Source organism: Mandrillus leucophaeus, unplaced genomic scaffold (genome assembly GCF_000951045.1).
Source record: "Mandrillus leucophaeus isolate KB7577 unplaced genomic scaffold, Mleu.le_1.0 Scaffold297, whole genome shotgun sequence".
Lineage (NCBI taxonomy): Eukaryota > Metazoa > Chordata > Mammalia > Primates > Cercopithecidae > Mandrillus > Mandrillus leucophaeus.
This window is the reverse complement of record NW_012103109.1, coordinates 749,549-764,490: the sequence shown is the minus strand read 5'-3', so window position 1 is coordinate 764,490 and position 14,942 is coordinate 749,549. Positions and strand designations below refer to the sequence as shown.

General features: G+C 46.5%; 1 protein-coding gene across 3 annotated transcripts in view; it reads left to right on the top strand.

Moving 5' to 3' along the window:
• The window catches only part of NTRK3 (neurotrophic tyrosine kinase, receptor, type 3), a 389,076-nt gene that overhangs the window by 94,583 nt on the left and 279,551 nt on the right, over positions 1 to 14,942 (top strand). For all 3 annotated transcript variants that reach the window (XM_011986286.1, XM_011986287.1, XM_011986288.1), the window contains one exon: positions 12,428 to 12,496. In XM_011986286.1, coding sequence (XP_011841676.1) covers positions 12,428 to 12,496 — 69 coding nt within the window. The remainder of the gene's footprint in view (positions 1 to 12,427; positions 12,497 to 14,942) is intronic.

Here is a 14,942-nt window from a genome sequence, read left to right as displayed (position 1 = left end):
CACTGGAGATTCTCCATCAAGTTCCGGAAGGGGATTGTGAAGTCCCCTATGTGGTTATTAACAATGGGATTTGTTCCCAGGAGCCTGTGCAGGAATCTCTCGGCTCCCTGACAGGGCATCTCTTTGCATCTGCTCACATGACTCTTTCATTTCCTTATATATGTATATATGATTGTCTAATTTTTTAGGGCAGAGGGATTTGATTGGAGCCAAAGTCAACTTGCCCATGGGGAAAACAAAATTTCACCAGATCATTGGTTCTTAAAGTGTGGTTCCCAAACCAGCAGCATTAATGTCACCCAGGGAACCTCTTAGAAATGCAAATTCTCCAGGCCTGCTGAATCAGAAACTCAGGAGGTGGGTGGAGCCTGGCAGTTTGGTTTTTCCAAGCCTCCAGGTGATTCTGATACCCAGAATAGGAGAACCTTTCCCCTCAATGCTTTCTCAAACCCACACTTGGTCTGTGTTCCCTCTAACCTCTTATCTTGAAGGAGGGATTGGATGCAGCCTTGGCCTAATCAGGTTTCTTTATGAAAAGGCCCAGAGCAGCTTTCTGTTCACAGTTTGTTTTTAAGAGAGTCATAGATTTTCCTTTAATCTGAATAGTAGATCTTAGAAAGGGGACTGGTGTCTGGCCTGGCTAAAAGGTAATGAACAGGAATGTGCTTCCTCAGTCTGAAGAACAGCTTAGCACTCTTGCCCCTGCAGGCTCCCGCCAGCCTTCAGGGACCCTGGCTTCTCCAGCCCTGACAGCACGCTCCCTGGGCAGCTCTCTCCCAGCCAGGAGCATGGCCTGCAGCTGTACCTCTGTTCCCTTCTCCCTCTCTATCCCTTGCTTTGCTTTTGGTCCGTAGCGTGAGGGGTTCTTGATTTTTCCCACAGATGCTTTCTGCGTCTTTGTTTTTCTCTTGTCATGACAACTCTTGAGTAACAATGAATGTGATGTCTTGGCCACATCAGCACATCATGTGCTGGGGCGTCTCTGGGGCAGTTGGCTCCCACACCAGGCTTGGCCTCCTCCTCCCCAGGTGGGTGGATCACGGGTGAAAAGGCCCAGCATCTGCCTGGCAGCGCCCACCTGGGACTCCAGAGAGAGTTCACATGCTTCAGGGTAATTAGCCTTAGGTTAATTTGTCTGAAAAGAAACTCCCAAGGAGCAATGCCCACCCCCCACCCACCCTCCCCACAGAATAGTTTCAATAACACTCAAGGTCTGGTGCAAAGCAGACAACATGAAGAAACACAGTAGATTTTAAGGACTTTGGTGGCCTTGTGCTGCAGTGGAGACCCAGGTGCAGGTGGCCCATAGACCTCAGGGTGAGGGCCGCATCTTCCCTGGACCTCAGGCCCTGCCCAGGCATCTGTTACGTGGGCTGTAGGAGGCAGCACACGGGCACCAGCACATCCCTAGGGGAGCAGGTGCTGCCTGTTGTCTCATTACAGTAGGTCTCTACATTGCCTTGTGAACTCAGACTTTACTGAATAAAATAATGCCTGAATTCAAGGGGGTCACCGCCTGGACCTCCTGTATTTGTTTTAATTGTATGGGCGTGCTGTGGCTTCGGTGGTGACTGGCAGTGGGCAGAAACAGTGACAGAGCATGTTCACTGAGTGCCTACTGAGGGTCAGGCACTGTCAGCTGCCGTGTATACCCCATTTAATCCTCACTACGGCTCAAGCAGACATGCCCTATTATTATTCCCAACTTCCAGATGAGCAAACTGAGGTACACAGAGGTGAAGTAACTCACACAGAGTCACACAACATGAAGGCAGCAGTGGTAGGACTGGCACCCAGGCCCGTGAGATGCCAAAGGCCACGATCTTACCCATCCTGCAACGCAAAGGATCAGAAGTCACTCCTATAGCCAAGATTGGCCAAAAGGGGAGGATCCCTCAGCTGCCCTGGTTTGAGTATCAGGAGCTCTGGTGCCAGCCACCAGCCTCTGCTACCATCCAGCTTGGTCATCTTGGGAACTGACTTAACCTCTGGGATTCCCATTTTCCTCTCCCATAGTCAGAATCCAGGACTCCGGGTCCTGGCTCCAACACTGACTTGCCTGGTGACACAAACAAGTTATCTCCTCTCCCAAGTCCTCCTGGATCTCACAGTCTCGGCGTCCCCTGTGTAGGCCAAGGGTGATGGGCTGGGGGATCCCCACTGTTCTCCCACGTTCTGTGAGGTTCTGAGTGTGCTCCTCAGCCCAGAGACATGAAGATTTGTGCTGACACCGAGAAAAGCACACCTACTGGAGGGAACAGGGCAGGGCTGCTGGCTGTGGGACCCGGGCTTATAGAGTGAGCCCCTGGTCCTGCTCAGCTCCAAACGTGTTTCCCTCAGGAGGCCAGGGCAGGACAGGTCCTGCCGAGGCAGCACAGAGCAGAAGGGCCGGGGATCCTGAAGGGTAGAAACCCAAATGACCTTGAGAGGCAGGGAGGGGTCAAAGAGACAGAGCTCCTCAGACCTCCTAAGAAGAATTCTCAGTTTGTTTCCTGGTGGAGCCAGACTGAGACAGCTGGTGGGTAGGAGTGTGTGTGTGTGAATGTGTGTGTGTGGCATAGTGTGTAGTGTGTTTGGTGCATGTGAGAGAGAGAGGGAAGGAGAGAGAGAGAGCGTGAGTGCCTTCATCCTCCTTGACACTCGCTGGGAGAGTCTGGCTTGGCTGCGCAGTGGCTGTGTGAGTTCATAGCAGTGGAGAGGTTGACTTCACAGGGACAGAAAGAGGTCCCAGGATAGGTGGGTGGAGGAGGGCAATGGGAGGAGCAAAAGCCACACACTGCAGGGTACAGGATTGTCTTGGTCCCTAGGCCTTTTTCTGCTGTGGTCTCTGCAGAGCCTCTTTGTGCACTGTGGGTGCTTCATAGAAAGAAATGCTTCCCTCCAGTGTCCTTGGAAACTCGGGTTGGTTTTGGGTCTCTTCGGATGAGAGAGTTTTGTGGGACTTCCGTTGAACTTTCTATACGTTTTTTGAGCACTTACTGGGTTCCAGGTGCAATAAAGAATATAAAACTGAAAAAGAAAAGGTTGTCTTCAAGAAAAGCAACCTGGTGGGGAGGCCAACACAGGCACAGCTGTCACTCCAGGCCAGCAGTCTGAGACGCAGGCTGTGACAGTCGAGGCCCAAGAAAAATGCAGTGGGAGAAAGTGGAAGGAAAGAAGATTTTAGAGTGGGTGGCACTAGCTGTCTGCAGAGAGAACCACTCACACTGTGCCTCCAGGGTGGGGAGAAGGACATGAAAGGTGCAGAAAGCACAGGGTGCAGTGGTGTGGAGCAGGAGAAGTGCCAGGGAGCTCTAAGATTGCAGCCGACAGGGCGATGCCATTCTGTCCCAGGTGAGTTTTTAGGGTTAGCTATGGCAGTGGGGGCTGAAGGATGGGGAGAGGAGGTGGTATTGAGAGACTATACAGAAACAGGAGGCTGAGGTCACCTTGTGGAAGTACTTGAATTCCAAGGTGGAGTTTGGACTTGATAAGGTGGACCAAGCATTCTGGAGGAGTCCAGTTCTCTGTACCCACGTCTGGTCTCCCATGTGCCATGGTCCTTCTCTACCTCCTCAGCACATGGCAAGTCCTGACCTCTCTTTTCCTTCCTGCTCTGAGCTCCAGCCTGAGAGGATGCTGGCAGCTACTCAGTGATGTCGCACTGTGCTCTGGGACAACTGGAGTGATTTCCTTTTCATAAAACAAGCTATGTGACTGCTGGATTCTAGGATGGATTGGCATCTGGGGAAAGAAAACCTGACATTCCTTTGGAGAACTTGTAATGACAATTTTCTAGCTGCTGACTGCTTCTCTCTACTGGGGACTTCAGGCAATGTCTGGATTTTTCAGATGGTCCAGAGTTGTGTCTTCCAATATGTAGCCTTTGGCCACTCATGGCTATCAAGCACTTGCATTGTGGCCAGTTCAAATTGAGATGAGCTCTGAGAGTGAAGCACACATGGATTTAAAGACTTAGTACAAAAAAGAATGTGAAATACCTCATAGATACATGGATAGACAGATAGATGGATAGATAGATAGATAGATAGATAGATAGATAGATAGATAGATAGATGCGTAGATAGATTACATGTTGAATTGATGTTTTGGATATACTAGGTTAAGTAACATAGTGTTGCAATTAATTTCACCTCTTTTCACTCTTTAACATGTGACTAACAGAAAATTTCACGTGGTATTTTTGTCTTTTATTATATCTATATTGGAGAGTGCTGTTCTAGACAAGGGGTTGTCACACTTTTTATGAAAAGGGTCACATAGTAAATATTTTGGTCTCTGTTGCAACTGCTCAACTCTGCTGTTGTAATGTGAAAGTGGCCCTATTAGTTTCTCATTGCTGTTGTAACAAATTAACACAAAGTTTGTGATGTAAAACAATACAAATTTATTGCCTTACACCCGGAAATTCAACATGGGTCTCACTGGGCTACAGTCAAAGCATAGGCAGGGCAGTATTTCTTTCTGGAGGCTATAAGGGAGAATGGGTGAATGGGTTTTTTTTTTTTTTTTTTGCCTCTTCCAGCTTCTAGAGGTCACTCACTTTCTTGGCTTGTGGCCCCCTCTTCCATCTTCAAAGCCAGTAACATTGCTTGTCTTTGTACCTTCCTTCATTAGTCACATGGGTCCCTACTTTCTCTCTGCCTTCCTCTTCTACCTTTAATGCCCCTTATGATTACATTGGGACCATGGGATAATTCAGGATAACTTCCTGATCTCCATGTCTATAGGCTTAATCACCTCTGCGGTGTAAGTTAACCTATTAACAGATTCTCGGGATTTTGATGTGGATACCATTATTCTGCCTGGAACACAACCATAGACAACACATAAGCAAATGGACATGGCTGTGTTTCGGTAGAACTATAAAAACAGACTGCCAACCTGCAGGCTCTAGTTTGCTGACCCCTGGCTTAGAGAACATTTCTCTAAGGATGTTATGTGGGTATTTTTTTTTGGCTAGACACTCCATGGAGAAGATTCTATGCTCCAGTGAGTTTGAGAGACTCAGTTTGCCAGGTCCTTCTCTCATAGTAAAGGCTCTGAGAAGTTCTGCAGTAAATAAGCATGCTTAATTTTAATACAACAGTTTTCAAGCAATATGATCTTTTCCCCCTTGTAATACCCATGAACATATTACAGACCTCAGATTCCAGGAACACACTCTGGGAAACCCTGGTAGAGCCCAGAACAGGCTGCACAGAAAAAGCTGCTTCCAGTCTCCTGAGCTAAGGTCAAGACACCAGTCACGTCAGTTGAGATTTGATTAGAGAAAGCATTTTGGCTTCGTTAAAGTTCATTAAATGAGCCATCCAGTGTAATTTAACTGAATAAAAATGGCTCAGATGGCTTTAACCCCCACTCCCTTTTACAGCAATTTAATTGAGGGAAAAGCAAATATATCAATGATGTAGGAAAATATTTCTTGGCCTTCAAGAAGAACGTTGTGCAGCAGCACCTGCTTCCTTGCCATAGGCATTAGATTTTAATGGGTTGGCTCATGGTCCCTCCTTGGTGCTGGCAGCAGGCCTTGGTGACAAGATTATATGGTGCCTCCTTTCTTCCTATTGATTCAACCCAAGGACCCTTGCAGCAGCCACCCTACAGCTCCTTTGGTGGTGGGCTGCAGATACCTCTAGTGTGGGGCTGATGGTGCACAGAAGTCGGTCAAGATGGAGAGGAGGTATAGGTTCCCTGGCTCTTAGAGAAGTGGGCAGTAGGCTGCTAGCTCCATCCTTCTTCTGTGGTTTGTTCTTTTCTTTTGTAGCAAAGTCTATGTGGGGTTTGGTGCTGCATCAGGGAATTCTCTTTCCTTACAGATTTTTCATTAGTTCTGGTATAGAACAGCACTCTTTTCTTGCAGATTCTTCAGCAAAATCAAAAGAATCCGGGTATGGTGTGTCATGAGAAGGGGCTGGTGGTCTCCAAGATGATTGCTATGATCTGAACATTTATGTGCCCCCAAAATCCATATATTGAAGTCCCTCCTCTTCTAGGTGATGGTATTAGGAGGCAGAGCCTTTGGGAAGTGATTAGATCATGGGAGCAGAGCCCTCATTAATGAGATGAGTGCTCTATAAAACAGGCCCCCGAGAGCTAGCTAGCCCCTTCTACCATGTGAGATTTAAGTGAGAAGACATCTGTCTCTGAGGAGGTAGATCCTTGAACCTGCTGCCCCATTGATCTTGGACCTCTTAACCTCTAGAACTAAGAAATAAATTTCTGTTGTTTATAAGCCACCCAGTCTATGGTATTTTGTTATAGCAGCATGAATGGATTAAAACAAAAACCAAGGAGATACCTCTTTTATGGTGAGAAAAAAAGAGGCTGGGCATGGTGGCTCATGCCTGTAATCCCAGCACTTTGGGAGGTTGAGGCAGGTGGATCACTTGAGGTCGGGAGTTCGAGACCAGCCTGATCAACATGGAGAAACCCAGTGTCTACTAAAAATACAAAAAATTAGCTGGGCGTGGTGGCACATGCCTGTAATCCCAGCTACTTGGGAGGCTGAGGCAGGAGAATTGCTTCAACCCAGGAGGCAGAGGTTGCAGTGAGTTGAGATCACACCATTGCACTCCAGCCTGATCAATAAGAGTGAAACTCCATCTCAAAAAAAGAAGAAGAAGAAGAAAAGGAATAGATACTTGATGATGTTAGATCTTAAGAAAGAGGGAATTGCACCTTTCAAAATGCTGCCTTTGTGGATGAAAGAAATAAGAAATAAGATTTGCACCATGATTATTGCAGCCAGCAAGTCACAGACCCTGGGAGCTTGCAGGATTGGGACTTGCATTCATTGTTTTCTGGTTAGCTGTGCTGGATGCACCAAGACCAAATGGTGCTCAAAAGAGTGCCTTTCTGCAAGCAGCAGAATGAATCCTCCAGGAAGAGTCAGTGACTGTGGCATTTATATCTGGGATGCAAGCCGAGCATGCCTCTGGTTCTCTGTTATCTCATTTAATAACCTTTTTGCAGCAGGAGGCTGGAGTACACCCAGGGGGTGGACAAGTGGGCAGATACCAGATTAGATCTTAGTGGCTGGAACCTGATTGGGAGGCTGGTTCCCTGGAGCCACCAAGCATAGACAGAGCAAGGGGGTGACAGAAAACCATGACTTGGAGGCTTTCAGGGATCACAGTAAGGCAGCCAACTTGGCCATCAAGGCCTCAGGGCAAATGAGGGGCTGAGAACAGGTATATTAGTTTGCAATTGCTGCTAGAACTCAATGCCACAGTCTGGGTGGGTTAAACAACATAAATTTATTTTCTCACAATTCTAGAGGCTAGAAGCCCAAGATGAAGGTGGTGTTGGCAGGGCTCATTTCTTCTGAGGCTTCTCTTCTTGGCTTGTAGGTGGCCATTTTCTCCTCCCTGTGACTTTACATCTTTTCTTTATGTCTGTGTCCTAATCCTCTTCTTATAAGGACACTAGTCATATTGGATTAACGACCACCCATATGTCCTCACTTAACTTTAATTAGCTCTTTAAAGATCACATCTCCAAATACAGACACAATGGGGGTCAGGAATTTTTTTTTTTTTTTTTTTTTGAGATGGAGTTTCACTCTTGTTGCCCAGGCTGGAGTGCAATGGTGCAATCTCTGCTCACTGCAACTTCCGCCTCCTGGTTTAAAGCGATTCTCCTGTCTCAGTCTCCCAAGTAGCTGGGATTACAGGGGCCCACCACCATGCCCAGCTAATTTTTGTATTTTTACTAGAGATGGGGTTTCACCATGTTGGCCAGGCTGGTCTCGAACTCCTGACATCAGGTGATCCACCTACTTCAGCCTCCCAAAGTGCTGGGATTACAGGTGTGAGCCACGGTGCCCGACTGGGTTAGGATTTTAAAAATGAATTTTGAGGAAAGAAAATTCAGCCCATTACAACAGAAAACACTCAAGTGAGAGGGACCAAGGAGGTATGGAGGTGGAGTGAGCATCCAGGAGCGAGAGTGGCAGTGCACAGGTGAGGCAGTCTGGTTTAATAGCTCAGAGATGCAGAGGACCTGCAGCCAGCAATCCCTTACACATGCAAATTCTAAGACATACCTGCCCATTAGCCTGCCTCTGCCAGTAGAAGAGGAGGTGCTTCCAAATATCAGCCCCACTATTAATCCAGGAAATCCACAAATCCTTCCATTTTCAGGACCACTTTTCAGATGGGGCTTACTGTCTCAACTCTCAACCCCCAAAGGGGCAACAGGTTGGTTTCTCATCTGGTTGGTTTCTCTTGGCAACAGGGTCCGTCTTGTTGACCCTTTTGTAACAACAGGGTTCCCAGGGTAGAAGGTGAAATCCTCCCCATTTGTGGGCTCCGTTCCTGCCGTAGTTGGGTGCCACCATTAGGAAGGTCATACGACTGCTTACTGTGCCAAGGTTTTTACTGGTCAGAGGAGAGGTTGCCTGGGAGGACCCCTGTTCGTTATGGGGTTAATGCCAGAGGTGACATCTCAGCTCTGTTGTTCCTCAGGGCCCAGGGTTCAGCCATCTGTGTGTCTGGCTCCTTGTTCCCGGAGCACCCAGTAGCCACATCATCATCGTTTATTACCTCTGGACCCCAGAGTCTGGTCTGTGAGAGGGCCAGTTGTGCAGCACAAAATTAATGGCTTTGTTTGGAAGTCTCGGGCGAGAGATAGAAGAGGCAGTGTCACGGAACTTGATTTTGGGAGTTTGATGCATCGTCTCGTAAAATCTTGCTCACCAAATTAATTCAACGGTCAGGTGGCTTGGAAACTGGCCATTGACCCAAGCAAAAGTCAGAGACGGGTGATAATGGATCTATTAGGGAGGAGGCCCACGGAAAAGGCTGCCACAGGGCTCAGAGGCAGGATGGTTCTTAATTAAACTCTTGTCTGATGAGCAGAGTAACCAGCTCATCAATAATTGATGACAGGTGCATATAGGTGAGGCCCCAGCTAGAAGAAAAAATCAGGGGCAGTGAGTTCCGAGTGGGTGGCAATTCATATAGAAGCTTCTTTATTTACCCTGCACCATGAGAATTTATCAATGCCGGTGAGGGCAGGGTGGCCAGAGGCATGCTCTGCTTGTTTTGTGGAGTGTATATGTTTGCCTTACTTCTTGTCTTTTTTGTATAAGTTCATTCCTGGGGCTTAGTGCTTCTACTGTGTGTCTGGCAGGGCATTGTGTACAGTTGCAAGGGTTGTGCACCCTGCACTCCTCCCTGAACTTGTGTAATACAGTTTCCAGTCTCCGCAAACAGGCACTGGGTTTTCTGTGTCTGTGGGCAGAGCACATGAGTGCTTCAGTCCATTCCATCCATCCAAAGAGCCAGAGGAATCCAGGTGGGGCTTGATGGGTGGGGGAGGGGCAGGGGGAGATGAAGCCGAGATAGCTCTGGGAGAGCAGGAGCCCACTTTCCCCTTAACAGGTGTCTCAGGACCCCTCCCTCCTCTAACTTGTAATAAGGCAATAATGCTATTTCTTATTCTTTATTTGCCCAGAATGTCTGTTATTTTCTTTCTTTCAGAATCCAATTTTCTTTTGACATTTCTGCCTAATGTAGCAAAGCATGACCTTTGTGAGAGGACATCACTGGCAGCCTGCTCTCTGCCTCGGGTTCCCCAGGACTCCTGGCAGGCTCCCTGCCTGCTTCTCCCTCGGAGATGGGCAGGGCTGCCCATTTCACCTGGGCTGTTCCTGTCTGCTGTCTTGCTAGTTCCCACCAGTTGCTTTTGTACCTTACCAGGGGCATGTTCTTCAGGGCTCAATGAGTCTGGGCTTTCTGACTGCCAACTACCCATTGGATACAGCTTCTCAGCTTCAGGACCATGGGTTTTGTTCAGGGAGGCACTGGAGAGGGGTAGGGAGCTAAAGGCAGGGGACAGGCACCTTCCCAAAGTGCTGCAGTGATTACCTCGTGGATTTGGAAGTTGGGGGCTTGTCCAGCTTTTGCTGCTGTGATGCTCTTGTGCATAGAGTAAACCAGGCAAAATAAAGCAAAACAGAAGATTTCTACGTAGATGAATCAAACACTTAGATTTAATAAAACCTCATAAAGCCTAATGGCAATGGAGACTCAGAGCAGTACTAAATCCTGTTGTCCTGAACCCCAAGTTTGAGCTCCTGGTCTATTAGGGTAGGGTCATGACTCAGTGGGAGTGTGTGTCTGGTCTCCAGCTCCACCCTTCTGAGCAGGAGCTGAGCTGCTCCATGGGGCTTTGCCCAGGTGGTGTCCTCAGGTGGTCATCATTGCAGTTCTTTTATCACACCTTTCTTTCTGATCGGTGGAGGAACAGTGAAAGTTTGTAGGAATAAGATGTATAGTCATTAGGGGTTTTGTGAAGCTGAGCATGATGGATGGCTTAGGTGTATAGGCTTTTAGTGAGCATATGCTATCATAACAGAGGTCTCAGCCTTGCAGAGAGGAGGTTGGTGACAGTGTAGGGCCATGGGGACTATCCTAGAGGCTTAAAAACTCTGAACAGAGAGAGTGCTGGGTACGGGGAAGACAGCAGAACAGTAAACTTGGGAGACATCTACCTACGTTTCTTTCCCTTCTCCTCCAGTCACCTGCACCCCCAGCATAAGACTGCCTCCCCTGCACAGTAATGGGCCGTCTCAGGGACCCAGCCAGTTCAGGCTGAGTTAGAACCAAGCCACCTCACCAAAAAGGGCTGCATCCAATGAGAAGGGGAAGCCATGTATCTTTGGTTTTTCTTGTATTTTTGTGTCTACCCTGTTATGAACTGGGTAGACTCTCTCCCTATGTGATCTTACCCAGCCTCAACCTCTCCCATGAGCTCTAGACCCAGGAATCCAGCAGGCGATTTGACTTCTCTCTTTGGATAGCTAACAATGTTTCAAACTTGATATCTGCAAGGGGAAGGTCTCTATCCCATAGCCTCCATGTGATCCTTTGGCAGGCTTTCTCATTCTACTCAGTGATGTCACCATTCACCTGGCCACTCAATGATGTCACCATTCACCTGGCCACTCAGTTCTCTTTCCTCTCCAAAATCCAATCCAATAGGAATCCTGGCAGCTCTACCTCTAACACTTATCTTGATCCATCAACTTGATTATCTCCACTCCCTTCTCTTGGTTGGAAGACTGTAGCAGCCTCCTAACTGGCCTGCCAACTTCCAGTCTTGGCCTTCTATTTTTAAAAATGGTAATTAGACCATGTCACTTCTCTGCTGAAAACCATCCAATGCCTTCCCACCACTCTTTAATATCAAATCCAAACTCCTCCCTATGGCCAACAAGTGTGGCGTGAATCCCTCTCCCACTTATCCCAAAGCACTCCTCAGTCCTTCCTGACTGACTTCCTTCCTGATCCCCTGGATCTCTCAGGCCTTGACATTTGCTACTTTCACTGCCTGAAACACTCCTCCCTTGGTACTCAGCTCTTTCTTCTTCTTGGCTCAGGACCAATGCTACCTTTTCAGAAGGCACTTCTCTCTGAGCCCTTCCCACTCCTGTATCAGTTACTTATATCACGGTGTTGATACTCTTCCTTCTGCTTTTCATCTCTAACTTGAATATAAGATTCCAGAGAGAACTTCCCTTCCCCCTCAATGGTCAACCCCCTCATTCCTCAGTGGAGCCTCAATAAATATTTATTGTAGAAGTCATCTAAATATAGGTGTGTGTGTAAGCATATGTATGTGTATAAACAAGAGTCTGTGTTTGCCTTTAGTACCTACAGGTTTAATAGACACAAGTATACACACATCATGTTTGTGTGGATAGATATTTACCTAAATGGAATCAGCACTGCCATTTGTTCCCATCAGTAGATGAGTACATTGTTCCTGGGATGCCACTTCAATTCTAGCAGTGTCTAACTGCTGCCTTTAAGGGCTGTTATCACATCAAAAGTTGTTTGCTGAGCCTGGCAAAGTAATAACCGTGGGCGTGTTTCTTCTTTTATCCAGAAGACTAATGGCTGCTCCTTTCCCCTGTACATCCTAATGAGAACAATTAAATAGCCATTAGGAGGAGAACAGACGTGTGAACAAAAGGCTGATGTCTTGATCATTGGTGGGCATGTTTGCTGGGAGAGACACTGGCTAAATGGAATTGTAGGTGACCTGCAGAGTTTTTCGACCTGTGTGCATGTTAAGAATGCTAGTGGGCTTATCTACCCTGAGAACTCCCTGTCCTCTTAGAGAAGGATGGCTTCACAAAGGCTCTGTAAACTTTTATTGTGGGGAGGGCATATGGGAGAATGACCATAATAATTTAATGGTTTCTTTGATTTGTAAAATCTTGCCCTTTAAAAGGCCTCAAAAGCCTATCCAAACCTGATCTATGGCCTCAACTATTAGCAGATGTATCACTAGCCTAGCAGAATGAAGAAGAGGGAAAACATAGCCAGGCTCCAGTGAAATGACTAAGCTTACTACCTAGAGCATTATTTGTGCCAGACTTGTTTTAAAAATTTCCCTTTATTTGTCAATCTTGCAGAAACCTGTCAAGTAACCGGCTCACCACACTCTCGTGGCAGCTCTTCCAGACGCTGAGTCTTCGGGAATTGTAAGTTTGGTTTTGAAGACTGTCCAGGTACTGAAGTGCTGGTAATGGGTGAATGGGGAGAAGTGTCAAGCAATGGAACTACCTGAAGGCTGAGCATACATCTACTTGAAGAGCCTCCTTGGGTTGGTTGACATAGAATGTACGATATTCAGTGACAGCAATTAACCCTGTCACTTGACTTCTGATGCTCTTTCTGGGCACAATCAATTTCAGAAGACAGGAGTCTCTTCTCTTATCATGACTTAATTTTGTGATCTGTAGGTAATTAGTTATAATAGTATAGATATTTATAATAAAGAATTTATAACAAATAACATTCATAGTATGTAACTTGATAGACTGTTAGGTATGCTTTCATTTATATAACCTTAGATTTATCATCATAAGAGTCATAAGAGGTAGATATTATTATTCTCTGCATTTTATGGGTAACAATTCTGAGCCCTAGAAAGACATGCGAGACTCAACTAAGAGCACATTTCTAGGGACTAGCCAAGCTGGGACTTGAACCCACACCTTCTGACTTCAAAGTACGTGTCTTTTCACCACTCATAATCTTCTTCAGCATATTTGGCTTGAGTATTGACATGCAAGGGGTTTGAGGAGGCCATATATTTTTTCTATCAGCGTGTGGACTGCTTAACCTTGCTGTGGTCCAAGGCTGATCAGGGCACCCCTATCCCAGCCAGTCATTCTGCACAAACAGATGTAAGCTGGATGAGTGAACATTCATGACTACTGCTGGAAAAAATAACTCATGTTGATGAGTGAGTCATCGGGGTCATCTCTGTGCATGAAGGACATCATATTATGTTGAGGGTATAAATCAAGCAATAAATTGAAAAGGAATTGAGGCATGGATCAAGTTAGGGAGTCAGGGTTCCAGAGACACCACTCATGTGTTCCCTCTTATTTGGTGACGCAGATCCAAATTCATTGAATGCAGATTGCTTTACTCTACCAAGAGGCAATGACCTTGGACCTCTGCCTATGCCGTTGGCCTTTCAACTTGTTCTCCCTTCACCTAGCAAGACCTGACTTCATGGATGTGTCAAAACCTTACCTTTTCAGACCCAGCTCTTGATGCTTTACATCAAGCATCCCAATAACCTATTACCCCATGATGACCTTGTATACTGTAGGTGGAAAAGATAAATTAACATGACTACTACAATTTACTACTAACACTGATTTCTGAGTTCTTCCTCTGTGCCAGGCATTGTGCCAAGCAATCTATTAAGTTGTATACTTAATTTACTTTAATCCTTATGGCAATTCTGTAAGTAGGAATTATTACTATCACTTCACTTTGGAGGACACTAAGATGCTTAGCAAGGTTAAGTATCCTGTTTAAGGTCACTCACTGAATAGTGGCAGGGTGTGGACCCAAAGCCTTGACCACTGTGCTCAACTATCTCCCAATGTTTTCAGTCTGTTTCCAACACAACGATCTATTCTACGATAATTTAAAAAAAAAAGACATGATTGTGGTCTTTCTGAAGTTACCCTAGAACTGACTGAGGGCCTTGGAGGATCTCTTTCTTGGGTGTCTTGCATGTAATTATTCTGGAACCCGTCGCCCCTTCATCTTCAGGAGACCAGGGATGGCATCTCTCCAGGGAACACAGGGGGTCTGCTGTTGACTGAATTATTGAGAAAATGTTCAGTGCTCTTTCTAAAAAATTATTGGATGTGAAATCAATGGTGTGCTGCTGCCCTGGTGACCTGTTTCGTGGAGTTTTAGAAACAGTCATTCCGTAGATATATATTTAAAGAAAATGTCAGATTTCTCCCAGAGGATCATGGGATTCTGCATTCATCTTTGCCTGGGATCAATACAACAGTGAGCTAGATGTGACTTATGGAGGAATGAAGACATTCCCTCCAGTGTGAGTCAGTGTGTGAGTGCCACCATGTCCATGGTACATTTATTTCTGTCATATTGTTAACTAAGAAAAAATTATATTAGAGAATAAAGAAGCCCCCCCTCTAAGGAGCAGTCGCCCTGGTAGGGGTCTAGTTTTTGAGGAAGAATTGAATCTTGAGAGAGAAAAATTTATCTTTTGGCTGGAGGGGCCGCGTGTTGGCTCTTAGCTGTGGCTATGATTAAAATCCAAACAATCCCAGTTCCTGGCAAATGGAAGAGGGGGTAGTATTTTCTTGTCTGACTTCCTGATTAGTCCACATGGCGCCATCTGCCATGAGCCATCTAGACTGCTAGGGTCTGCCTGATGGAGCCTGTGGGCTGGGGTGTGGGGATGGGTTGGGTATTTCCAGGAAGAAAGAATTTTGGCCCTGGAGGAGAAAGGGCTCAGTGCGTTGTGGAGCCAGGAAAGCCACAGACCAGAAGTGTGAGACTTCAAGTGACCCTCTGCAGGGACAGAAGAGGTAGAGGGTGCACAGCAATTCCTTAGCATGTTTCTTTCCATCATTAAGGACCTCTGCT